At 51.3% G+C, this 24,975-nt stretch overlaps 2 protein-coding genes across 2 annotated transcripts; both read right to left on the reverse strand.

The window, feature by feature from the left end:
- Nucleotides 1–6,611: 6,611 nt before the first annotated feature.
- LOC100735821 (keratin, type I cuticular Ha3-II) lies at nt 6,612–11,425 on the reverse strand. Its single transcript, XM_003466967.2, has 7 exons — nt 11,013–11,425; nt 10,006–10,088; nt 9,230–9,386; nt 8,216–8,377; nt 7,998–8,123; nt 7,639–7,859; nt 6,612–6,992 (listed from the first exon to the last, which is right to left on the reverse strand). The coding sequence occupies exons 1-7, from the start codon at nt 11,358–11,360 to the stop codon at nt 6,875–6,877; spliced, it is 1,215 nt and encodes a 404-aa protein (XP_003467015.1). The 5' UTR covers nt 11,361–11,425; the 3' UTR covers nt 6,612–6,874.
- Nucleotides 11,426–20,503: 9,078 nt separating this feature from the next.
- On the reverse strand, nt 20,504–24,346 carry LOC100712633 (keratin, type I cuticular Ha3-I). The gene is made up of 7 exons (XM_003467107.3): nt 23,943–24,346; nt 23,759–23,841; nt 22,826–22,982; nt 22,001–22,162; nt 21,774–21,899; nt 21,413–21,633; nt 20,504–20,924 (listed from the first exon to the last, which is right to left on the reverse strand). Exons 1-7 carry the CDS (start codon nt 24,288–24,290, stop codon nt 20,867–20,869), a joined length of 1,155 nt encoding a protein of 384 aa, XP_003467155.2. The 5' UTR covers nt 24,291–24,346; the 3' UTR covers nt 20,504–20,866.
- Between the last annotated feature and the right edge of the window lie 629 nt (nt 24,347–24,975).

The raw sequence follows: 24,975 nt of genomic DNA on the forward strand, positions 1-24,975 counted from the left end.
TTCCTAATGTAGTTCCACATGTGCTCCTATCTACAGAACCCACTCTGCTGGTTCATCTTTCTTACATTTACATACTCGGTCACGTTTTCTGAACCCTTTAATATCTGAAGTATTCCCTTCCTAAAATCCAATCACTACTATCTCTTCCACAAGCCACTAGTAAGATGAACAAGAACTTAGTTTAAAAGTTTTTAAATAGGCAAAGGATCTGAGTGGATGTTTCTCCAAAGAAGACACATAAATAGCCAATAAGCACGTGAAAAGATCAACATCACTAATCACCAAGGAAATGGAATCAAAACCACAGGGAGGCGCCACCCACATGCATAAGGATGAGGATAAATTTTTTACAAAACAGAAATGACTCTACCTAGAAGACCCCAAAAACTCCACCAAAAGACTTCTAGATTTAATAACCAAATTCAGTAGTGTAGCTGGATACAAAATCAACACTCAAAACTCAATAGCCTTCCTGTACAGGAATAGCAAACTCACTGAGAGAGAAATTAGGGAAACGACACCCTTTACAGTAGCATCCAAAAAAAAGTGAAGTAACTAGGAATCAACTCAGGAAGTAAGAGCCCTCTCCATTGAAAACTACAGTACTCTGAAAAAGGATATTGAAGAGGAGATCAAAAAATGGAGAGATATGCTGTGTTCTTGGGTAAGAAGAACCAATAGTGAAAATGGCCATACTTCCAAAACTGTTATACAGATTCAATGCAATCCCAATCCAAATTCCAACAGCACATCTCACAGAATTAGAGAAAACAATCTTAGAGTTCATCTGGAACCAGAAGAGACCTAGAATAGCAAAAGCAATTCTGAGCAGCAAAGGCAGGCAGGGAACATCACAATCCCTGACTTGAAATTATGTTATAAAGCTCCTATGATAAAAACAGCATAGTACTGGCAAAAACACAGACCAAGGATCAATAAAACAGATTAAAAGGTTAGAAACAACTCCAGACACTCTCAGGCACCTTAACTGACAAAGGTACAAAACACCTTCACTGGAAGCAAGACAGCCTCTTTAATGAATGATGCTGGGAAAACTGGCTTTTTACATGCCATAGATTAAAATTAGACCCATGTCCTTTGCCATGCACTAAATTAAAATTGAGATGGATCACAGATCTAAATATTACAACAGAAACATTAAATCTGCTGGAAGAGAGAATAGATAGGACTCTTGAAGATATTAATGTAGGCAGACTTTATGAACAAAACCCTGATTGCATAGAAACTATCACAAAGAATCAACCACTGGGATCTTAGCTTATTAAAAGCTTTTGCACAGCAAAAAAGACTACCAACAGAGTGAAAAGACAACTCACAGCTTGGGAAAAATGTTTGCCAGCTGATCCTCAAACAAAGGATTACTCTCGGAAATAAAGAACTCAAAAAAATCACACACATACACACACACACACACACACACAGAGAGAGAGAGAGAGAGAGAGAGAGAGAGAGAGAGATTTAAAGACCAACCCAAAAATGGGCATCTGAGAACACACACTTTTCAGATAAAGAAGCACACACAGCAAATAAATATATGAAAAAAATCAACATCTCCGGTCCTTCCAGAAATACACACCAAAAATTACATAGTAGTGTGTGTTGAAACGCACAAACCTGATGTATGCACACAACCATATATAAATTTTAGAAATGCTTTAACTGGAGAATGGTACTCCACCCAGTTTGGAATACTGCTCACCTGCAGGAAGACAGATGGGAAGAAGGCTGGGCGCAGGTGGTGTGTATCCCACTCTGTGACATCACGTTGCCCTCTGAAAACGTCAGAGAGAGGATCTGTATATGGATGGCATGAAGCTAATAAATCCCATCTTCAGTATGGACTTATGGGTGTCTCTTTAGTCTTCACACTCTCGTATGGGTGACATTTTTTCATAATTAGCCATTTAAAATAAGAGAGCAGTGTCGCCCTGGGACCCCAGATGGCCAATCTCAGGGCTTCTTCGAGTCACGGTAGACCTTAGTGCCTTTCTATCTGCCACCTATGTCCAGAGCAGGAAACTGACCCCTACCCGGACACCTTGGGAAGGAAATTGGCTTGGTCCTGAGAAAGAGTGATCCCCTGACCCTGCTTTCTCCTCCCTGCCAAGGCCACCTGCCCATCTGTTACCCCAACCTGGCCCCTAGGATACAGAGACTGAGCCTCAGCCACGCTGTCCCACGCTGCCCACTGAGATCCCAGGGTATCTCCACGCTGAGACATTTTAACAGCTGATCCTGAGCCATGGAACCAGGACCTGGCAGGTGGCTGTCCCTGGGAAAGACAATGGTGAGGTCCCTGCTGGTGGACAGGATCTTGGTGGATGGGAACTCACTCCGACAAGGGTGATTTCGTAAGGCATAGGAGTGGATACCAACGTTAAAAGAACTAGGACCTAGGAGTGCAAGAATGTAGGACCCATGTGGGAGCTGCCGTCATCACAGGAGAGAAGACGTCACTCGCAGGTTGGTCCATCTGGGGACAATCTGGGGACAGGTATGGTGGCCTTGGTACTGCCTGTCGCATGTGCGGGCACTGCAAGCCATGAAGCTTGAAGGCTCAATGCCAGCGGGCAGCAGCAGGGCCTGGGCATGTCTGTCACAGCTGTCACTGAGGACACCATAGGCTTAGTGGTTTGAGTTCCGTTCTGAGTCACCTTGCAGTGGGAGAGGAGGAGGAGGCCCTGGGGCTCTGAGTTTGCCCCGTGGTTAACAAAGTCAGGTGAGAAGAGGGTCCTTTGTCAGCAGGAGTTCTTTGGGGTTCCTACAAGGAGGAGTCTCGAGCACTAACAGCACCTCCCCATGTGCCCAGGAAGATGGGGACACTGTCACCCCCTCCTGGCCACACTTCCGTCCATCACCACCAAGCACAGAGGGAGGTGGGGGCAGCCACCTCACTTCCGCCTCCCAGTGAGGATGAGACGCAGTGGGCATGTGGGGTGCAGTAAATGTGAGCTCCCGCCCTTGTCTCTCAAGGACCGGGGCAGCAGAATGGGGACAGTCCAGAAGCACTAGTTGCTGCACACGACAAAATCGGGCCCCTCACAGTGCAGGCGCCCGATGGTCCACATGGAGGCCAGCAGGGCAGGACGAGGGTCTCTCAGGACCAGAAAACTCTGGGGTCCCCTTCTGCCACCAAGCGGTTCTGGGAGAAGGAAAGGCAGAAGGAGCTTTCTCTTTTTTAATTTATAAATTCATCTTTGCAAATTGAATAGCCTGGTGTCTTCTTCTCTTTCCCGAATTAGCACAGGTTTGGAGTTCACAGTCATCCTGGGGAGCGTTGCGTGGACATAATACAGCATGTTTCTTTCTTTTTTAAAGACCTTTCTCCTTCCCTCTTTCTTCTCCTTCCCCCTCAGTTCCCCACCTCCTTTTTCATACCTGCTCATGTGAGGTATCTGAGCTCATGGTGGGGCACACAGGGTGTGCATTAATTGGGGTTACTAGGTTCCTGTGCATAGCACATCTTTCCTCTTTTTGTTTTTGTTTTTGTTTTTGTTTGCTTGCTTGCTTTTTGGTCTTTTTGAGACCATGCAGTTCAGCTGGCCTTCAACTCACTGTGCAGCCCAGGCTAGCCTCAAACTCATAGCAACCCTCCTGCCTCAGTCTCCCGAGTGCTGAGATTGCAGGTGTGCACCACCACGCCCGGCCACATTTTTACTCTTGTTTCCCATTCCTCCCCGTCCCCTTCACACCTTCCCACCTCTGTACTGCGAGAGATCTATCCCTTTGTCCCCTTCTACTCATTCCCTATCCTTTTCCTCACTCAAATGAGAGACCCCATACAATGTTTAAATTTGCGTCTGGTTCATCTCACTGAACATTTTACCTGCTGGGTGCACCCATTTTCCTGTAAATGTCTCAAATGTGTCCTTCTTTATAGCTGAGTAGTACTCTGTTTCGCACAGACACCACATTTTGCTTTTCAGGTCATCTGCACACAGGCTGCTCCCAGAATCCAGCTATCGCACATTGTGCTACTATAAACACTGGCGTGCGAGTGTCACTGTGCTGTGACAACTTAAGCATGTTAGGGACGTCATCTAGCAGAGGATGGCAGGGACACATAGAATCTCTAATTCAATTCTTTGAGAAATCTCCATGCTGACTTCCATGATGGCGGTACCAGTTTGCATTTGCAGCGACAGTGCAGGAAGGGTCCTCACTCACACGGTCCTACCAGCGTCTGTCATTGCTTGATTTCCTAGTGACTGCCACTCTTTCTGGAGTAAGGTGGAGTCTTAGCACTGCTTTAGTTTGCACTTCTCTAATGGCCAGAGCTGTGGACGTGCTGACCATGTGGGTGGTGGTGAACTGATTCATTGTCAGCCTGAGTGCAAGGGCCCAGCTGAGCTGAGTCCGCAGGGCTCAGGGCATGGAGGACCCACTGCAAGGACTGCGGACAGGAGGCTGACACAGGCCACATGAGGGCACCAGTAGGTAACAATGACAAGACTGTGTGGTGGATCTGCCATATCTGCGCCATTATACTCGGGAGATGTCCGGACACGAAGCGATCCAGACAGTGTCACAGATTCCTTCAGCGACAGCCCGGGAAAGGTCCATTAGTTAGGTAAAAGCTTCCTACGTATCATCTAGAGATGGTGGATTAACAGAACTGTCCTGTGTCAAAATGGAAATGTAGGTCACAAAAATGCCATCACAATTGTCAGGCTACCAAAAAATAAGAGGATTGCTGGGCTGTCATCAGGACGGTATGACGGGATAGTGGGAGGGAGGATTTCAGCTGATTTTCCCTGGAGATGCTGTGGTCCTCCTCAGCCAAGCCGAGCCTTCCTCCTGGGCATCCCTGCAGGTCCCTCCACCTCCAGCCTTACCCTTTCTGCCCACCTCACAGACTCCTTTGCTTCCCGCACCAGCCCTGCGACCTCCCTGCCCAGACCCCTGGGTCTCCCATGCAAACACTCCTGATGCGGACTCAGGCAGGACACTGCTCTGGGATCTGGCATTCAGCTGAAGTCTTTGGATCACTGACGCACCAGAGATCTTTTGCACTCTCCTCCCTTTGACTCTGCGTCCCTCATCAAATGTGATTCAGAGCATGAGCAGTCTGTGGGAGGCCTCGCCCCAGCCTCTCGCCAGCGAGCTTTTGGAAGCCCTAACCATCTGCATTTCTGCCTCTGTGAAGGGTCCGTTCGTTTCTCCTGCCCATCTCTTCATGCAGTCTTTCATTTTAGGTGGTTTAATTTTTTTTTTTTTTGAGTTTTTTGTACATTCTAGATATCAGTCTTCAGTCTGAGGTATGGCTGGCAAATCTCCCCATTCTGTAGGCTGTCTCGTCGTTCTGCTGGCTGATTTGAGTCTTTTGCTGTTCAGAAGCTTCTTACTCAGATATAATCCCATGTATTAATTCTTACCGCTATTTCTTGTGCAGCTGAGGTTCTGTTTAGCAAGTCCTTTCCTATTCTATGTCTTCCAGTGTGTCTTTTATTTTCCAAAGGTTTAATGTTTCTATTTCAATGTTTAGCTCTTTGATCCATTTTTATTTTAGCTTAGTATATGGTAAGGGATAAGGGGCTGGTTTCAATCTTCTGCAAGGAGATAACCAGTTTCCACAACACCATTTGATGAATGGTCTACCTTTCTTCCAATGTATGTTCTGGTCCCTTTATCAAAAACCAAATAGCTGAATGTGCCTGGGGAGGATTCCATATCCTCAGTTTTGTTACACTGATCAACGTCCATTTTTGTTCCAGTACCATGCCATTTTTATGCCTATTGCTTTGTGCTATAGCTTGGAGTCAGGTATTGCTATACTGCCTGCTTCGCTCTTCCTGCCCAAAGTTACTTTTGCTACTCTGGGACTCTTCTGGCTCCATATGAATTGTAGGACTCTTTTCTCTGGATCCATGAGTATGCGATTGGTTCAGTGCCTCCCAAGAATTGGCCTTGCTGGGACTGGGAGGAGCCAACCAACAAGCCAGCCACCCAGCCAGCCTTTCTGGAAAACCACACAAGCCACACAGGGCCCAGGAAGATAAAAGTCAGATAGCACCTCCCGTGAGCCCACCAGCGCACAGGCTGAGAATCACCCCTACTCCAACCTCTCCCCTGTAAGCAACCAGATGATTCAGAGGTCTGGCTGAGTTGATAGCAACTGAGGTACAAAAAGCAACTGAACACTTGCATTGTTTGGGTGGCATTTCAGGCCTGGGGCCAACAGTCTGAGCACCTCTTGGGAGGATGACAGTGTGCGATTCGATTCTGTTTTGTTTTGTTCCAATTAATTGTCTTACTTTACCCAGTGTTTCATATTGACTGTTTTTATTCTCCTTTGTTTTGACTTTGCCGTACCTGATGGGAAGGACAGCTGTTGTGAAGACTGTAAGATAGACCATGCTGTTTGTTGCCGTTTTCCTGCTTTGAAGTTCTGTGCCAACTTCACTGCTTTGTTTAGATTGTATTTAGTCTGTTTTGTTGGGTTCTATTATCTTTAAAATTTTAAGAAAATATGCTATTTGTATTTAGGACGGCACTGAATCTGTGTGATGGTTTTGGAAGTGTGGCTGTTTTGACCATGTTCATTATGCGGAGGAAACGTTTGAAAGACATGAACACAGGTGAGAATCATGTCTGTTTGCAAGAGGAGAGTTTATTGGGAGGTGTAGGGAAGAGCAGAAGAGCCACAACAGCTGAGGGAACCACGATGCACCTCAGAGGCCCCAGCACAGCTCAGCCAAAGCCAGGCAGCTCAAGGGGGGCCAGGCCACAGTGCTAGGTACCTGTCCACCCTGCAGGATGTGACTCATGCTGAGGCTGGACGCAGAGTCGGGAGGTCGAGCAGTTCCCCGGGGTTTTTCTGGCTTCATGCAGTCCTCCTGCTGGCTGTGGCTACCTAGCACCCAAAGGTATTGCAGGGCCCACAGCGGGACCGGGAAATGCAAGGGTTGGCGACACAGGGTCCAATAGGCTTGTCACAGGCGTTGGTGGTCGCACAGGGGTTGCAGGGCAGCCTGGGACACAGGACGGTTAGAGCATCAGATGGGAAGGCTCATTTCACAGACGGAGGGGCTCAAGCCAGAGAGACTCGAGATGTACAGAACCAGGTCTCTGAAGCCCAGTCCAGGGCGGAGGCCTCTAACAAACTCAGAGGTCAGGGCAGAAAACAGGAAGTCCCGGCCTTCATTCTCTAACCCTGGATATATGGGGAGTCACCTGGTCCCTGTAAGCCTCTGCCTTGCACCCATAAAAGGGACTGGTGCTATTCAAAACCCATGGGGAAAAATTCCAAAGAATTGTGCTTACAAAAATAAATACTGCGTTTACCAGAAAGTGGAATATCCTGATAGTTACCAAGTCATTTCCCCGTTTTGATTCTCGAAGGCCTGCCTAAAAGACGCTTACAATTCCCACATTTACCCATTAGCAGCCAATGGGTCACCATAAGGACCACAGTCATCTCCTGTCTATCCTAGGAACAGAAAAGGCCATCAGCCCAGGTAACGCCAGCAATAAACAACCCTACACTTGCCACTGTGGTGTGCAGAGCTCTGCTCTCTGCAGACGCATGACATCTGCGGCCTGACCTGCCCCCTCTCCACCTTGCTCTTGGGTAAAAGTGTGCATGTGCCTCCCGGGGAACCCCAGCGCCCTACTCACTTGCAGTCCTCGCTCTCCAGCAGCCCCCGGTACGTGTCAATCTCACACTCCAGCCGTGCCCGCACATCCAGCAACACCTGGTACTCCTGGTTCTGCCTCTCCAGGTCACTCCGGATCTCTGCCAGCTGCGACTCCACACTGCTGATCAGGTGCTGCACCTGTGCCAGCTGCGAGCTATAGCGGGCCTCGCTCTCGTTCAGCGTGTTCTCCAGGGAGTTCCTCTGTGGGGAAGACAAGAGCATCAGGTGCTGCAGGGACCCCCAAGAAGTCCCAGCTTGGAGACCAGGGGCACGCATGGCCCACAGGTGCCAGGGCCTCCCCAGCCCCCCGAGGCTCCAGCAGGGCTGCCCCACACTCACCAGGTTGTGCTGGGCCTGCAGCTCGATCTCCAGGGCATTGACCGTGCGTCTCAGCTCAATGATCTCTGCCTGGTAGCTCTGCAGCTGCTCCGAGCTTGACACCACCTGCTTGTTCAGCTCCTCGGTCTGCAACAGCCAAAGGGGGGTGGGGGGGACACAGGGTCAGGTGCTGCCTTCAGGACCTGGGGAGCTGTGTGACCAGGGGCTGGGCGGCCCACCTGTGTGGTGTACCACTCCTCCACCTCCCTGCGGTTGGTCTCCACCACGGCCTCGTAGGTGCTCCTGACTTCGTTGAGCACGCGATTGAGGTCCACGGAGGGCGCGGCGTCCACCTCCACATTGAGGCGGTCCCCGAGCTGGCAGCGCAGGGTGTTGACCTCCTGTGGGGGAAGGGGGGTGAATGAGCCTGCAGAACAAAGCCCACACTAAACTCTCTTTACGGAAGTCCAGTGCAGTGGGGACGGGCTGCAGTGAATTAGGAGAGAGGAGCTGAGGTCCAGTGGGCATAAAACCCAGGTCAGGTTTCTCTGGGGACTCCAGCCTCCTCTTTCTTTCCTCATCTATAAATGAAGGCTGCTGATTAAATTATTGCTAATATTCCTTCTGATTCCGTAGTGCTATCATTTCCTCCTGATTTTCCCTTTGCTCCATGATAAACCCAACGGGACAACTGGTTTATAACTGTTGCTGTTAAGTACAGAGAAACCAGGCTGAAATCCTTCTATTTCTTCCTGGTCTCCTACCTTCGTGTCTTATCCTTAGACCCATTTCCTGCTCGGGAAAACATCTAATGCTTGAGACACACACGTGATTTCCTCCTACGGCATTCAGCTGTGATATCTGAACCAGTGGCTATCTGGAGGCCGGCTTTCCTCCATCCATTTATACAGCTTGGAGTCTAACGGTCCCTGATAGAAGATAAGCAAGTTCCCCATCTTGTAATCATGGACATTCACTTGGTGCCTAGTCAAATCATAGACCTTGTCACGCAGTAGGAAATACCTTACCAAACCTTGGACTTCTGGCCACGCATCTGGCCCCAGGGTGGAAACAGATCACCTGACCCGGCTCTTTATGCAAAAGAAGCCACCTTGCGACTCATGTCCTCCACCAGCCCAGCAGCAGGTGTGTCGGCTGTGCGATCCTGAACAAACCAAGCCCTACCTCCTACCTTCTCCCCGGAGAGTCAGGAAATGTTCAGTCAGGTGATGCTGGGCATGTAAATTTCTCACCTGTTCATGGTTCTGCTTGAGACTGATCAGCTCCTCCTTCAGCGACTCCACCTGCGCCTCCAGGTCGGACCTGCACAGGGTCAGCTCATCCAGGATGCGGCGCAGGCCGTTGATGTCCGACTCCACCAGCTGCCGCAGGGACAGCTCGCTCTCGTACCTGGGGGCACAGCCAAAGCAGGGAAGAGGTCAAAGAGGAAGACTGCGGCTGGGCTTTACCTGGCACAGGCACACGCATTAGATTCTAAAACACTCTGAGCTTTTTAAATTTTCTAAAAGACAGAAAAATCATGACACTGAGTTAGGAGGCCTGAGTGCAGACTCTGCCATTCACTGCGCTGGTCCTAGAGTCCACTCCAGAGTGCTGCCACCACCACCGTCTGCAGTGAGTCTCAGGGCTCCGTGACCCGCCCGGTACAGACAATCTCTCCACCTTCGCCTTGAGTAGTGAGAGAAGCCTCAGTTCTTCATCTCTAAATTAAAGACAAAGCTGACCCTGTGTTTTGGTAACTTCTCTGGGATGGGCTGATGGTGACCCGTGTATATGAAGGGACCAGAGTGGAATCCACTTTTCAACTTAGTCCAACATCCAGTTGAAAAGGAGGGACACTGAACGGTTCCTTGTTCTCCCTCCAACAGGGGTCTTAGCGCTCAGTGAATAAACTAACTTAGATCATGGACCTAACACAGTGCCCTCCCAGGATCTTCCAGAAGCTTCTGGAACATTCCCAGCACACTCCATTCCCCATTTTGCAATTTCAGTGTTAGAAAAATCTTACTTGGTCCTGAAGTCGTCGGCAGCCAGCTTGGCGTTGTCGATCTGCACCACCAGCCGGGCGTTCTCGGACTTGTTGCACAGGATCTGGGGACAGAGGAGTGGGGGAGAAGAGTTCTCCTTACAAGAAATGTCTGGGGCCTTTACGTGGGAAGCTAGGCTCTCAGCCAGTCCTTTCCAGCAGATCTGTCAGTGCAGATTTTCTGTTTGTGAATTTTGCGAGGAAGATTCACCCAAAGAACTGGTCATTGCAAACCCAGCCATCAGGGTACAATGCACCCTTCATCCAGAATCAGTGCCATTCAAATCACATGGCCCCTTTGGGCATTTGCTTTGCCAGACTGAGGGAAAGGGAAACTGAGGCTTCCCTCAAGAACCAAGGGCTGGTGCCCCTGGACATAAACTCCTATCCATCCTTCAGCGCCACTCAGTTCCTGGCTCTTTTGGAGAACCCTCTCTGTCCCGCTTTGACATGTGCCCAGAAGGCCACTTTTGCCCCTGAATTTGTGACTCTGCATTGTCCTTGTCAGCCTGCCTGCTGTGGTGGGTTGGATGTGTTCACGTATGTCAGGCAGGGGCCTCCTGCTTCGGCAGACACTATCTTCTACAACAGTTTTTAAAGGCTTAAAATATCTAAGGGTTCACTCAGGAAACCCCTAGAGTACAGAACTAACACAGGAGCACATGGTTTTTTTGATGCTATCCCATAGGTAGTTCTCAGAAAACCAGCTCAGGATATGCAAGAGCTTAAAAATCAAATATCCTGGTTGGGTAAGAAGCAAAGTGAGAGGGTCTAGTTTGGGGCTACTGCCTCACCTGTCCCCCATTTCCTTCCTACAAGGTGACTCCAGAATGGATTCTGCAACACTGGTTGATCTCCTACCTAAGCTAGTGAACCCTACATCTTTAGCCCTCTCGGACTTTGTCACAACAGCCCAAGACCCACCCGGACCTGATATAGGCGTGTTGGGTAGGTCGCTCCTTAAATAGGCAGAGCGGAGCCTCCCTCACCTTCTGCTGCAGCTCCTCGATGGTGCGGAAGTAGGACTGGTAGCTGGGGCACAGCAGCGGCTCCTGCTGCTGGCTGCGCTCCTGGATGCGCCTCTCCAGCTCCGCATTCTCCCGCTCCAGCTCCCGCACCTTCTCCAGGTAGCTGGCCAGGCGGTCATTGAGGAACTGCATGGTCTCCTTCTCGCTGCCATTGAAGGAGCCCTCGCAGAACCAGGTGCAGTTGCCCACGTTGGCGGGGATGTTGCAGGCCCCGGGCAGGGTGCAGCCGTGGCAGCTGGGGGGCACGCAGGGCCTCGAGGAGCAGCTGGAGCGGCAGCTGAAGGCGGGCAGGAAGCAGCTGTAGGGCATGGTGCTGAGGGAGCGGAGCTCTGAGAATCAGCTTCGAAGCCTGACTTGGTGCTCTGGTGGAAGCCCTGGTTCTCTCCCAAGCTTTATATGCTGCCCGTAGTGGGTGTGGTGACCCCATAAAACATGGTCCCTTTGGCCCTCTGTACCAATTTTTCCACTATTAGCCACCTCTCAGGAGTCCTTCACCTTGTAAAGTGTTTTAACTCGGCTTCTTGCTAAGTCAGGGCTCCTCCCCAGCCACAGCGCTGCCTCACACAAGAGCATCGTGGTTGGACTTCAAAGGGCCAGCTTTGCCAACTGCAGCGCTATGCGAGCGTTACAGAGAAGCTACGCCCCGTCCTCTGGAGCTCAGGGCTGCTGTTTGCCTCTGTCTTCTGAAGATGGACAGGCTTGTGCCTCACCCAGCTTCTACTCCGTCAGGACTCTGGGGAAACCAACTAGGAGGTTCCTGTGGAAACTGGATTTTCGAGGAATCTGAGTTCAGACCAGACCAGATGTCCAAAGCCATCTGACTCAGTGTCCCCTCCCCATTTCATCCAGTCTGCTGGCGGTAGCTCCATCTTCCTTCTGGGGCTGGGGGCAGCACCCACACCCCATTTCTACTGAGCCCTCTAAGAAAATTGAGGTCACTAATGCTGGGGGGTCACCTTCCACGTGTGAAGCACTGTGCCTTATGCCCAACACTGTGGGTCCATAGCTGGCAGCAGCTCCTGTGTGCTGGGCCCTGTCTGAGCCCCAGGCCCTGGGACAGGCTTCCCAAGTGTGCTGTGACCTTCAGTCCCTGGGAAACCCTGCAAGAGTGAGGATGAGGAGGCCTCACTTCTGAGATGTTACCGGAGATCACAGGGCCCCTGCCTCATGGGCCCGAGCTCCCTCCACAGGTTTCCCGGACTCCCCTGGCCACGCTGTCTCCACCACCTTGCACCCATCTCTCCCTTCCGATCCCTGCACTGAGGTGTAACAGTGCAGGTGTAGACGGAGCCCAGCGGAGCCCGGACACCCTGGGACAGTCACCCCTCCTAAATTAGAGGAGCCAGGAAGCACCCTGCTCTGCTCTATTAAGGAACCAAAAGCCATTTCTCCACTGTAAGAAGTTCCCTAAATGAGGCTGTGTTCTGCCCACAGGAAGCTTAAAGAAAGACCCAGAACCTGGTTAATCTGAATGGCACTGCCTGAGCATGTGATCCTGCAAAGCCCCCACCGTTCACTGTCCTGGGGGCTTTGGGGACATTTTGACAAACACACACCCTGCCCTGGCGCTATTACAGGTGGAGCAAGGAGCTGGCAGGATTTCATGTCAAACCTACCAGGGTTCCAATGATGAAAGACATCTCTTCAAGTTGTCCCTTCTTTCTCTCCCCAACCTCCCCCCCTCCCCATTTGCCCTCCTTTTGCCAAGATGGGCGATAAATGCTTGGAACCAGAAGGAAGACTTCAGCATTGCCGTGGGGGCGGGGGGAGCACCAAAAACCAAGCGGATCTGCCCGTTTCCAGTCCTGCTTTTATTTCCAAAAGCCAGTGAACCCGATGGTGGAGCCTATGCCCCGCTAGAGGGGGTGACTCAGGACACCTCACCCTCACAGAAACCTTTGGGTCTCACCCCAGAAGACCCCGAATTCTTTATGCATTTACACCTCCCTCTCCTCCTCCCCACCCTGTAGCTGTCTTCCTGTTATTACCACCCCTTCCTGATCCGTGTCTGTCATATAACTGACATACCATCTGCCTGGAAAGACTTTATGGGGATTCTTGGGAACATTGTAGCTGTTTCTGTGTTTTTTCTTACTTTGTAGTCTGGTTGTGAATTAGGAGAGGGGAAAAAAGTAATTATGATACATTGTATTTTGTGTATGATATATGTGGATAATATTTTATTCAAGAGACATATTTTTTCTGCAAAAATAGAAACAAAAAAGCTGTCCCTTTTGAAAGTGTCATGCTAATTCCTGCTCAGTAGTCACCCCCAGGTCACCTGTTCCTCAGGCCTGCCCTTGCAGCCTGGGACACATTCTTCTGGTTACCCTCATGCAAGACAAATCTGTATTTTTACCCATGGGTTTATTTTTGGAACCAGCCAGATGTGATTTGGACCCAAGCCCAGTTAGTGAGGTAAGCAACCAAGCAGAGTAGCATCTTTAATGAATCAGAAACAAGTCACCACTGTAAGATACTAACATGCATTTTCTTGGATGATTCAAAAAGTCATTTCCAAGGAGGAGTTTTCGGTGTGCTTTTAGAAAAGACCAGAGCTTAGGTGTGGTCTTCCAGAGTGAAGCCCTCCAGAGCACCGACACCCTCTCCCTCGTTGAAATCTGCAACTCTACCTCTCCTGCCCAATTTCCTGCCTCTTAAGATGACCCCAGCATCACTGAGCTTTGGAGTCAATGTGTTGGCTTCAAATCAGCACCAAGCTGATTGACCCCTGTTGAATCAGATCACATACCATGAATAGATGCATTCATTCATTTTTCTCTAATTACTTCCTAATCGTCTTCCCTTGTTCTATGTTCCAGGTAATGGCTGTTTTATAAGGACCAGAGAGGTAATGATATGTTACAGCCTAGAGAATATATAAACTCCATATAAACTCGCTGTAGCCTCTGCCTCGGTCAGAGGAGAATAATTCACAGTTAAGTGTCCCTGTGGAAGGCAGAGCTTAGAAAACACAACTATTTGCACACCCTGAGCAGAAGTGCACCACCAGGATTGCTTCATAGCTACCTGAACACCAAACAGGGATGGCCAAGAAGACTTCCAGTCTGTTGAGGAAAGAAACAGGTTCCAGTTTGCTTCTGAGGAATTCCTGGAAGCAATTAATTTTTATTTATTCCAGCATCCCACGAATTCTTGCCTTTACATAAGCAGGGACACTGTTTCTGGCCAATGACACCTCCATAAGCAAATCAAAACCCAGCCAGCAGAAAGGTTTTACAGCTGCCTGTAACCTCGGCTGACGCTGGGGTTGGGGTTTGTGGTCTCCAGATGTGAGTGGCTCGGTGCATCTGTGGCCTGAGGGTCCTGTTTACAATGGAAGCCAAGGCTGTCGCTATGGGATTGGTCACACCCAACCTCACCCATGGGACATGACCTGGGGGTGGGGTCAGGGCAGGTTTTCTGCTGAAGCCATCCTCCCTTTGACAGGCACGGCCTCCTCCTTCCCCAAACAGCTTGCATCCCAGGTGCGAGTGGCTGGGAATCCTTGCTGGAGGAAATGTCACATCTGTCCTTACTGTGCTACTCACGGGTTAATTATGTTACTGTGCATAAATGGCAAGGGGAAGAGGAGAGAGGCATCAGGTTTGTCTCTGTGCAACAGGGTTTCTGGTAAGGAACCTGCAGAAGGGCTACAGATTGAGCCAGGCCGGTGGGAAGAGGTAGTCACGAGCTTTCTATGCTTCTAACGAAATACCTGAGGCCATCAGCTTATGAGCATAAAAGGTTTATTGGAACTGACAGTTTTGGTGGCAACTGAGCCCTTGGCCCTATTGTTTGGGCTACAACAAGGCAGCACTGTGGCAGGGAAACGCGGCTCAGTCCCCAAGCAAAAGAGAAGACAAGGAAGGGGCTTGGATCTCATGAGCCCCACAGGCCACGCCCCCAATGACCTAACTTGTCGGTGTCACTCCCGGCCGGCAGGAAGGACACACAACAAAGTCTGGCAGTGGACAACCTTTTCTTTTATTTTCCTTCTCCGTACAGCCTGCCCCGGGAATCCTCCCGGCCGAAGCCTCTGTTGGTCCGCTCCCCGCGGCTCCTTGCGTGCTTCTCCCTACAGTCTGTCCCGAAGCCTCTACCGGTCCGCTCTCCGCGGCTCCTTGCGTGCTTCTCCCTACAGTCTGTCCCGAAGCCTCTACCGGTCCGCTCTCCGCGGCTCCTTGCGTGCTTCTTCTGCTTCTTCTTTCGTGGCGGGAGAGGCACTCACTTTTATAGGGTTACAGTGGCCAATCAGTTCAAAGCGCGCGATGCGGGCTGATTGGCTAACATCAGTTGTTGCTAGGCAGACTATCTTACAGGGCGGGTTGTGAAGCAGGAGATCTTACAGGGCGGGTTGTTTACCAAGCAGGAAGCAGGAGATCTTACAGGGCGGGTTGTTTACCAAGCAGGAAGCAGGAGATAAGCGCCATCTTAGCACACTCGATGGGAGGGGTAATCTAGCTCAGGCTTTGCTCTTTCCTACAGGCCTCACGTCCGCCAAGTAAGGTGACCGGGCTCGGCCGCGGCTCCCAACACTAACTGCCTCCCACAATGCCAAGCCTCTTAATGATTCTGTTCCCTTTCCAGTAACACCACTGGCTTTGGGGACAATTAACCAAAGCACAGTGGGCTTCAGGGCTACTGCACAAGGCCCCTCCAGAACTGCCACGCTTGGTCCAGAACTTCCAATGGAAATAGGATTTGGGGGAGCTTCAGAGACCAAGGCAAGTCAGAAACACACACAGTCCAATCATGCCAGGCTTTGAAACTCCTCTTAGTCTACAACAAGAGCAAAGAACATGAAGTTTCGGGACAGTGCAGGTTACTGGTGCTAGGCTGCCAGGAAAAGCCGGACTCAGGGGCTTCCCAGGGGAAGAATGAAGCCTATTGTCTGTGGATGGCTCTGCGGATCAAAGGAAAGAACAGATGCTGAAATACCAGTGGTGCAGAGAGGAGATAGCAGGCTCCCTGCCTGGTCTGAATGTATTGTGATGCACTATTGATTCAGCTCCCTCCTGAGCTGGTAACTGAGGGAGATCAAGCCTGCTTCCCAAGCCCCGCAAACACGGCCCTCAGCAGCCCCCAGCTACCACCCTGCTTCTATCCTCAGGGAATCTGTCTGATTCTCATTTTCCATGACGTGAATACTCTTGACCCTTGCACTTCCTTTGGCTCCTGTGTCACTTTGGCTGCTTCTTTATTTCCCTCTCCAATTGCTATCTATACCCAGGTGTCACCCATGTCCTCAGGGCAAAACCAGAGATGAAGGTGGTGTCTAGGACTCTGGCCCCAGGTCATCTCAGTCATTTCTGTCCACCACCACCAGAGTTCTTCTGACTGCTACCATCTTCCCTTTGACAGTCCTAACTCCTACAGCCCAAATACCCACGTTATTCAGGAAACTCTCAACATCTACAGACCCAGCCAAGTTCTCTCAAAGGAGATCCACTATTGACTCATTCCCTGAGGCTCAAAACCTTCAGACCACAGTAGGTGTCTGTGGTAGTTAAATTTCATGTGCCAGCCACACTGGGATAGGGGTGCCCAGATTGCTGGTAAAACATTATTGCATTTCTAGGGGAGATTACGTTTGAGGGTCACCCTCATCCAGGTGGGTGGGCATATCAAATCAATCAAAGGCCCAAGTAGAAGAAAAAAGCATAAGAAAGTTGAATTCTTCTCTCCTCTCAAGCTGAGCTGGCTATTCATCTGCTCCCTGTCTTCAGATTTTGGTGTTTTAAAGCTCTGAGACTTATTCCATTGACTCCTTTGGCTGTTAGGACTTTAGTGAGGGATGAAACTACACTGCCAACTTTCCTGAACCTCCCTTGCAGGTAGCAGACTGTGAGGTTTCTCAGACTCCACAATTGCAAGAGTCAATGCTGCATAATCAACTTTCTTCTCTCTCTATTGCAGATGGATGGGTGGGTGGGTGGATGGATGGATGGATGGTTGGATGGGTGGGTGGGTGGATGGACAGATGGACTGATGGGTGGATGGCTGGATGGGTGGGTGGGTGGATGGGAGGGTGGATGGGTGGATGAGTATGGATGGATGGATGGATGGATGGGAGGGTGGATGGGTGGTAGATGGGTGGGTGGGTGGGTGGATGGATAGATGGATGGATGGGTGGATGGATGGATGGATGGATGGGAGGGTGGATGGTGGATGGGTGGATGGATGGATGGGTGGATGGGTAGATGGATGGATGGATGGATGGATGGATAGATGGGTGGATGGGTGGATGGATGGATGGGAGGGTGGATGAGTGGATGGATGGATGATAGGGGGATGGGTGAATAGATGGATGGATGGATAGATGGATGGGAGGGTGGATGGGTGGATGGATGGATGGATGGATGATGGGAGGGTGGATGGGTGAATGGATGGATGGATAGATGGACGGATGGGTGAGTGGGTGGATGGATGGATGGGTGGATGGGTGGACGGATGGATGGATGGATGGATGGATGGATGGATGGATGGATGGATGGGAGGGTGGATGGATGGGTGGATGGGTGGATGGATCAATGGATGGATGGATGGATGATGGGAGGGTGGATGGGTGAATGGATGGATGGATGGATGGACAGATGGGTGGGTGGGTGGATGGATGGATGGGTGGATGGGTGGATGGGTGGGTGGATGGATGGATGGATAGATGATGGGAGGGTGGATGGGTGAATGGATGGATGGATGGATGGATGGATGGATGGACAGATGGGTGAGTGGGTGGATGGATGGATGGGTGGATGGGTGGATGGGTGGATGGATGGATGGGTGGGTGGGTGGGTGGACAGATGGATGGAAGGATGTGTGAGTGGGTGGACGGATGGATGGGAGGGTAGATGGATGGATGGGAAGGTGGATGGATGGGAGGGTGGATGGGTGCATTGATGGATGGATGGATGGGAGGGTGGATGGGTGCATTGATGGATGGATGGATGGGTGAGTAGGTGGATGGATGGATGGATGGATGGATGGATGGGTAGATGGGTAGATGGATGGATGCATGGACAGATGGATGGGTGAGTGGATGTGTGGATGGGTGGGTGAATGGATGGGAGGGTGGATGTGTGGATGGATGTGTGGATCGATGGGTGGGTGAGTGGATGGATGGGTGATGAGAGATAGACATATAGGTACTTACTGAGTCTACTTCCAGGGAACGATGACTACTACAGTTTCAATCACTTCCTGTCATCCTCTTTTGTTCTCTGTTGTTTGTCTACTTCCGATCAGCTTTCATACCCTAGGAAACACTCTCAAACCCTTCCATTCTCTCTTCCACCCACTGCAGTCCTTGCTGTCTCTCACCAGCCTTCTAAATGATGTTTATTTTATTCTAACAACCTTTGGGACCCATCACAACCCAGCCTACACAAACCACCATGGCGACCATCCTCCAGAGACTGTCTTAAGGGTATCATCAGATGTGGCCTGGCGTAACTCCTTACTGTTCCATCTTCTATTACCATACTTATCCCAAAGTAGAAACTGGACAGCCTGATTCTAGGTATAGCTTTTGATTCCTCCTCTCTTTATGGACAAAATTTAAGCTTGGAATAAAATTCCCTCTTCTTAGACTACACACACATTCCACCAGGATCTCTTTCATAATTATGCTAATATCATATGATAAGAGTTGTTTGAAGTTGAAACCTTGGGAAGCATGTAAACTTTTAAACATGAACACTTATTAATGTTACTCATACTGTTCCTTGTATAGTCTACATAAATATTCTATGGTTTACACTATTTGATTATGTCAATATAGGGGAACAAAACTCCCAACCTACTAGACATCCAGTAGGAGTCTGTGTTCTCTAAAATCAAAGAATGAATTTTAGGAACAATGGAGGTTAAAAGCAGAATGTATTTATTGAGGGAAAGAAAGCTTCTGTCTGAGAAAGAGACAGAAGGGGTCCTGAGTGGGTTGCCAAGGACTCTGCCTTTCCTAGGGACTTTTATAGAGCAAACTACAATGTGAGATGGGTCCATGATGGGGAAAAACTAGGAACTCATAAGGTGAGCGTGAGATGGGACAGAAGTATGGCCAACCAACAAGATTAATTGCTCAGGTGAAACTGATTAAATTGGGGCCAAATGAAGAAGCAAGTCACATAGAAAGCAGGCGTTTTTAGAGAGCAGTGACTCTTCCTGTAGGGGGTTAGGATGGCGACTCCTGGCTTCCTCAGGGTGATAGAGACCTATTTAGAATATCAGTCCCTAATGCTTATCCTTAAGAAGTGTGTGGGTGCTTTTGATTTATCTTCTGTCTTAAGATCTGGCCCACAGCGGGAGGTGTCTGTCTCCCCCACAGTTGCCAGGTATCTGGGCTTCTGCACTGGCTCCTTTGAGGGCCCAGCGCTGTCCACTGCCTAGAATATTTCTAACTCAGCTGCCTGTGACAATGTGATCCTGCCAAGTGGCCTACAGACAAGGCAGACACATTTTATGTGAACCGAACACTCAGATCTTCAAAGCCTGGACTTCCCATGGGAATGGAAGACAGATAATTGTACTTGTCCCGTGGGCCAGAGTTCAAGGAAATGCATAACGGAGATTGAGCCCTGTATCTGAGAGCTTTAAAAATCAAAGACAAAGCAAGCGAGGTGCAGGAGGATTGGCGTTTCCTGGAGGTGACTTAGGGAACTTGGGGCCTTTTTTGGGATTGCAAAAACTGAGGTGAGGAAACAGATTTCAGAGTACCATAGACACAAGCAAGGATCAAAAGCAAGGGCTAAGCTTGCAGAGAGCAGGAGGAGGAAGAGACAGTTGGCTGCATCGGAAGGGTATTTTGACAGAGTCTTTGCCCAATTAAACAAGAAGGGACAGACTGGCCCTCAGTGGCACCAACCGAGAGGCAGCCGGAGCCCTGCAAGTTGAGCCAAGTGTGAGGTTTGAGAGCCATCGGCACAGAGATTTCCATTCTCCAAGAGAATTGGGAATGTGGGAGGAGGATAACAGAGACTGAGGATCTAAGCGTTTCCTTGTTGGGGACAGAAAAGGGGAACCCCGTGGACCAAAAGAAAGGGCACAAGTAATCAGAGATGCAAGAAGAAGACCTAGGCGTGCAGATTTGTGGAAACCATTGAAGGTGACCTGGGGGCATCTGTTTGGAGGAGCAGCTGCCCAGAGAGGGGAGAGGAGAGCATTGCTGTTCTCTGTGGGGTCTCCACAAAAGCACACCCTTTGGGGATTCAGGAGAAAGAGAAGAAAATTCCAGTCCCATGGGGGAGGCAGGCAGGCACTGAAGGCCGGGCCTCCTGCTTGGTGTCCCTTGGGTGACAGTGCCCAGTGGGACAGCCACCCTTCTGTTAGGCTTTCTGTGGAGCTGCGGTGACTCACTGCACCCCTTTCATCTCCCCTTGAAGGACAGGCTGTTTCCTGCGAAGCCCCCACCCCGGCGAGGACCTTGCAGCGTGTGACTGAGTGAGAAACTGGTGTCCTATGCCAGAGAGAGGAAGTTTATTGGGAAGTACATGAGATCACCTGCTCGCATTCAAGAGACTACCAAAGAGGAAAGGAAAGCAGGAAATTGCAGTGCCCACAGAAATGTCCCCAGGTCACCCCTGGGGCTCAGACTGCAGGGAGCTAAACACCCTCCAGAAAGAAGAGGGGCAACACCAGAGCCCAAGGAGTTCTCTGGACACCGGAAGCTGTGTGTGTCTTTACTGGTCGGGTCTGGAAGGCACGTCAGGGTCTAGAAGCATCGCTGGCTTTAACGTCGACTGAACCCTGGCTGCGGGAGGTCCTGGGGATCCTTCCTGGGCTTCAGGGACATCTTCCAGGAGGATGCAGCTGTTCACTTAGTGCTTCTGACAGCCGCCACAGGCATTGGTGGTGGCACAAGGGTTGCAGGGGAGCCTGGAGGGACAGGGAGGTGGAGAATGGACTGAGGAGTACAGGGCAAAGAAGCTGAAGGTGCCCGTGATGCCTAGTACTCCTCAGGGCTTGGAGTTGGATGGAAGGAAACTGTGATTAGCAAATCCTTCTCCCTCTCCCAGAATGCTTTGTGCAGAAACAGAAAGTAGTTGGTTGGGGGAAGGGAGTGTTTTGTTTTATTTTTAATATCATCTCATACTCCTAAGCTGTGTGGAATCAAACATGAGCTGCCTGCCCAATGAATACCACTGCCCGTCCATCCCTATTCTACATCTCCATGGAGAGCCTGGGCAGTGACCTTCACCTTGGCCAGGTCCACATCTGCTCAACTGATACAACACTGAGCACATAGTAGTCACTCAGTTAACATGCATGCTCTGGACACTTGAAAATGAAGCCACCATGCCTGCACCCCTAGAGCTTTACGTTCCCCCGACCCCCTGGTCCTAGGATCTGCTGTCCATACTCACTTGCAGTCCTCGCTTTCCAGCAGCCCCCGGTACGTGTTGATCTCACACTCCAGCCGCGACCGCACGTCCAGCAACACCTGGTACTCCTGGTTCTGCCGCTCCAGGTCACCCCGGATCTCCGCCAGCTGTGACTCCACACTGCTGATCAGTTGCTGCACCTGCGCCAGCTGTGAGCTGTAGCGGGCCTCGCTCTCGGTCAGCGTGTTCTCCAGGGAGTTCCTCTGTAGGGGAGAGAAGGGTTTCAGGTGCTGCAGGCCCCCCCCCCAGAAGTCCCAGCTTGGAGACTCAAGGCCCAGCGGACACCAGGACCTCCCCAGCACCGCCCCGCCCCCAGGCTCCAGCAGGGCTGCCCCACACTCACCAGGTTGTGCTGGGCCTGCAGCTCGATCTCCAGGGCATTGACCGTGCGTCTCAGCTCAATGATCTCCGCCTGGTAGCTCTGCAGCTGCTCCGAGCTTGACACCACCTGCTTGTTCAGCTCCTCAGTCTGCAACAGCCAAGGGTGGGCGGGGGGAACACAGGGTCAGGTCCTGCCTTCGGGGCCCTGGGGAGCCAGGGAGCTGCATGGCCAGGGGCTGGGTGGCCCACCTGTGTGGTGTACCACTCCTCCACCTCCCTGCGGTTGGTCTCCACCACGGCCTCGTAGGTGCTCCTGACTTCATTGAGCACGCGGTTGAGGTCCACAGAGGGCGCGGCGTCCACCTCCACGTTGAGGCGGTCCCCGAGCTGGCAGCGCAGGGTGTTGACCTCCTGTGGGGGAAGGGAATGAGCTTGCAGAAATGGATCTGTCTCCCTGCCACAAAGAGGTGAGGACTAAGCTTGAGGCAAAAGTACTACCGGCAATGTCCTGATCACCGGGATAATAGACACAGACCTGGTGTACGAATAAAATGAACGCCATGCGAAGCACATGGTGCCCAGCTGCATCACTGTGCCTGCCCAGCCTCCCTCGTTCAGCTCTGGGAATCCGAATCCTTCTCCTCCTGGCGTCTGAGCAGGGCTCCCACCTGCTCCCTGACCAGCTGGCTCCTTCTTCTCCTCACACACGCCTCCTGGGTGCTTCTCTCTCTCCACCTGTGCCACACCTCCATAGCTCCATGGTTCCCCCCACACTACACCAGAGGCTCTTGGGAAGCCAAAGCCCTGCTTCTCTTTTTCTCCACCTGCACCCCAAATCCAGGACCTAACAGTGTCTGGCAGAGAGTAGGGCTGGGTCAGGAGACCTCCTTCCTGTGCATGTGCAGCTCCAGCCCCCTTCATCCCTGTCCTGGATGTGGGCAGGATATTGTCCTCCTAGGAGCTACTGAGTTCTGCAGAGAAGGGCCCCGTGCCAGGGAGTCTGACACTTCCACCTCCCGATTCCCACACTGAAGGCTTGGCTTTGAAGCCCTTCCCCTTTGTTTTCCATCTCACCTCCTCATGGTTCTTCTTGAGGCACAGCAGCTCCTCCCTCAGCGACTCCACCTGTGCCTCCAGGTCGGACTTGCACAGGGTCAGCTCATCCAGGATGCGGCGCAGGCTGTTGATGTCCGACTCTACCAGCTGCCGCAGGGACAGCTCAGTATCATACCTGTGCACAGATCCCAGCGGGAAGGTGAGCCGGGAGCAAACCCCCGCTTCCTTGGATTCGAAGGGCCCAGCTCTATGTAACACACACAGTGCTCAGGCTCCCTCTCCCACAGGCTCCCTGATGCCGCTCCCTGGTGCAGGTTCCGTCCAGCCACCCCAACTCAGAAGGCACCTGCAAGGACCCAGAGGATGGAGATCCTCCCTCCCTCTCCTGGGAACCCCACATCCATCCATTCCTAAAGAGGAATCCGCTTCCACCTCTGAATTGTGGGTTGAAGAAACCCTTCTAGGAGGATTACTACTAGAGTGTTCCGAATCAGAAAGCGGAAAATCTGAAACGCTCAGCAACCCAAAACTCTGTGCCCACAGAACATGCCGCTACTGTGGAAATCCAGGGCCCTAGAAATGGTGCACAAAATTACATCTGGGCCATGGGCAGGAGGTGGAAATGACACATGAATGAATTCTGTGTTTCAATGGAGTCCCCTCTCCAGGGTGCTTCCTTACATCTATGCAAACCTTAGAAAAATTCAAAACCCCTGATGTCTAAAACACTGCAGATAAAGGATCAATTCCCCACTGTGTCCACTAAAGGACAGGCTGCCCATGAGTCTGCGTCCCTGCTTAAAACTGCCTTTGTAGAACCAGAAGACTTGGAGGAGAAATTAAAAGGGGGGAATGTTTTTCTCCTGCCTGCCAGGCAATGTCAGGCTCGGGGCACCGTGAAAGAGCCATGGATAAGTTAGGAACCCTCCAGCCCACAAAGGTTCCACATACTTGGTTCTGAAGTCATCAGCAGCCAGCTTGGCATTGTCAATCTGCACCACCAGCCGGGCGTTCTCTGACTTGGCACACAGAATCTGGAAAAGTGATCACAGCGTGAGGTCCAGTGGAACTCCAGAAAGTTGTGTCGTTCAAAGGCAGACAGCTGCTACCGGGCCCCCATGCAAGTGCCCCTTACCTTCTGCTGCAGCTCCTCGATGGTGCGGAAGTAGGACTGGTAGCTGGGGCACAGCAGCGGCTCCTGCTGCTGGCTGCGCTCCTGGATGCGCCTCTCCAGCTCCGCATTCTCCCGCTCCAGCTCCCGCACCTTCTCCAGGTAGCTGGCCAGGCGGTCATTGAGGAACTGCATGGTCTCCTTCTCGCTGCCATTGAAGGAGCCCTCGCAGAACCAGGTGCAGTTGCCCACGTTGGCGGGGATGTTGCAGGCCCCGGGCAGGGTGCAGCCGTGGCAGCTGGGGGGCACGCAGGGCCTCGAGGAGCAGCTGGTGCGGCAGCTGAGGGCGGGCAGACTGCAGCTGTAGGGCATGGTGCTGGGCAGGGTAGTGGCAGAGCAGAAAGCTGCTAGAGGTAGACAAGGGTGAGGTTTGAGTCTCTCCTGCCTCCGTAGTCCTTTTATACCCTTAACAGTGGGTGGGGGCTTGACAAATAGCATCATTTCCTCTCCTAACACTTCAGCTAATTTTTCCTCAAAATATGCCAGTTAGATGCTTCTAAAGAGTCCCCTCACCTCATAAAATTATTCCATGTGGCTTGTGTCACACTAGGCTCTTCCTGAGTGCTGGCGTTGATGAAATCAGAGTCATCAGATGGCTTCAAAGCAAGCAGAATCGTCACCACCCAGAGGCTCACCCCATTACTCAGAGAAGAGGACTGCTGGGGACTCGGGGTGGGGTCATGTGGGGATCAGAGATTCTTCTCCCATGACATTCCACCACCACGCTCCCCGGAAAGACAGCCCTGGGTGGACATTGCCCCTCTCCTCCCAGAGCTACCCACCATGCCTCTGCGTTCAGTGCACCTTATCCTCTGGACAGAAATTCACCTGTGTTCCATGCAGGATCCCTGAGCCTCACTGTTGGTTGGGGCTTGGAAAATTCACCAATGTGTGCAGAAGTTGAGAATTGCATGTTTATGGGTGGGAAATGAAGAGGGAGAATGAAAAACAACTGGCTGGGTGAGAAGAGGAGAAAGGAAGGATTGGCAGAGGGCAG

Source organism: Cavia porcellus, unplaced genomic scaffold, assembly GCF_034190915.1.
Source record: "Cavia porcellus strain 051 isolate PalLab524CR breed Dunkin Hartley unplaced genomic scaffold, mCavPor4.1 scaffold_6, whole genome shotgun sequence".
Lineage (NCBI taxonomy): Eukaryota > Metazoa > Chordata > Mammalia > Rodentia > Caviidae > Cavia > Cavia porcellus.

Bases quoted from the DNA above. Each gene is read 5' to 3' on its own strand.
- LOC100712633 (XM_003467107.3), bottom strand. From the start codon at position 24,290: ATGCCCTACAGCTGCAGTCTGCCCGCCCTCAGCTGCCGCACCAGCTGC. The intron at 22,163-22,825 runs GTGAGATGGAAA...CTTCCCCCACAG, and splicing joins TCAAGAAGAACCATGAGGAG to GAGGTCAACACCCTGCGCTG. The intron at 21,634-21,773 runs GTGAGTGTGGGG...TCTCCCCTACAG, and splicing joins TGCAGGCCCAGCACAACCTG to AGGAACTCCCTGGAGAACAC.
- LOC100735821 (XM_003466967.2), bottom strand. From the start codon at position 11,360: ATGCCCTACAGCTGCTTCCTGCCCGCCTTCAGCTGCCGCTCCAGCTGC. The intron at 9,387-10,005 runs GTAAGATTTTTC...CTGTGCCCCCAG, and splicing joins GCCGACGACTTCAGGACCAA to GTACGAGAGCGAGCTGTCCC. The intron at 6,993-7,638 runs GTGAGTAGGGCG...CCTGTGTCCCAG, and splicing joins CTGGAGAGCGAGGACTGCAA to GCTGCCCTGCAACCCCTGTG.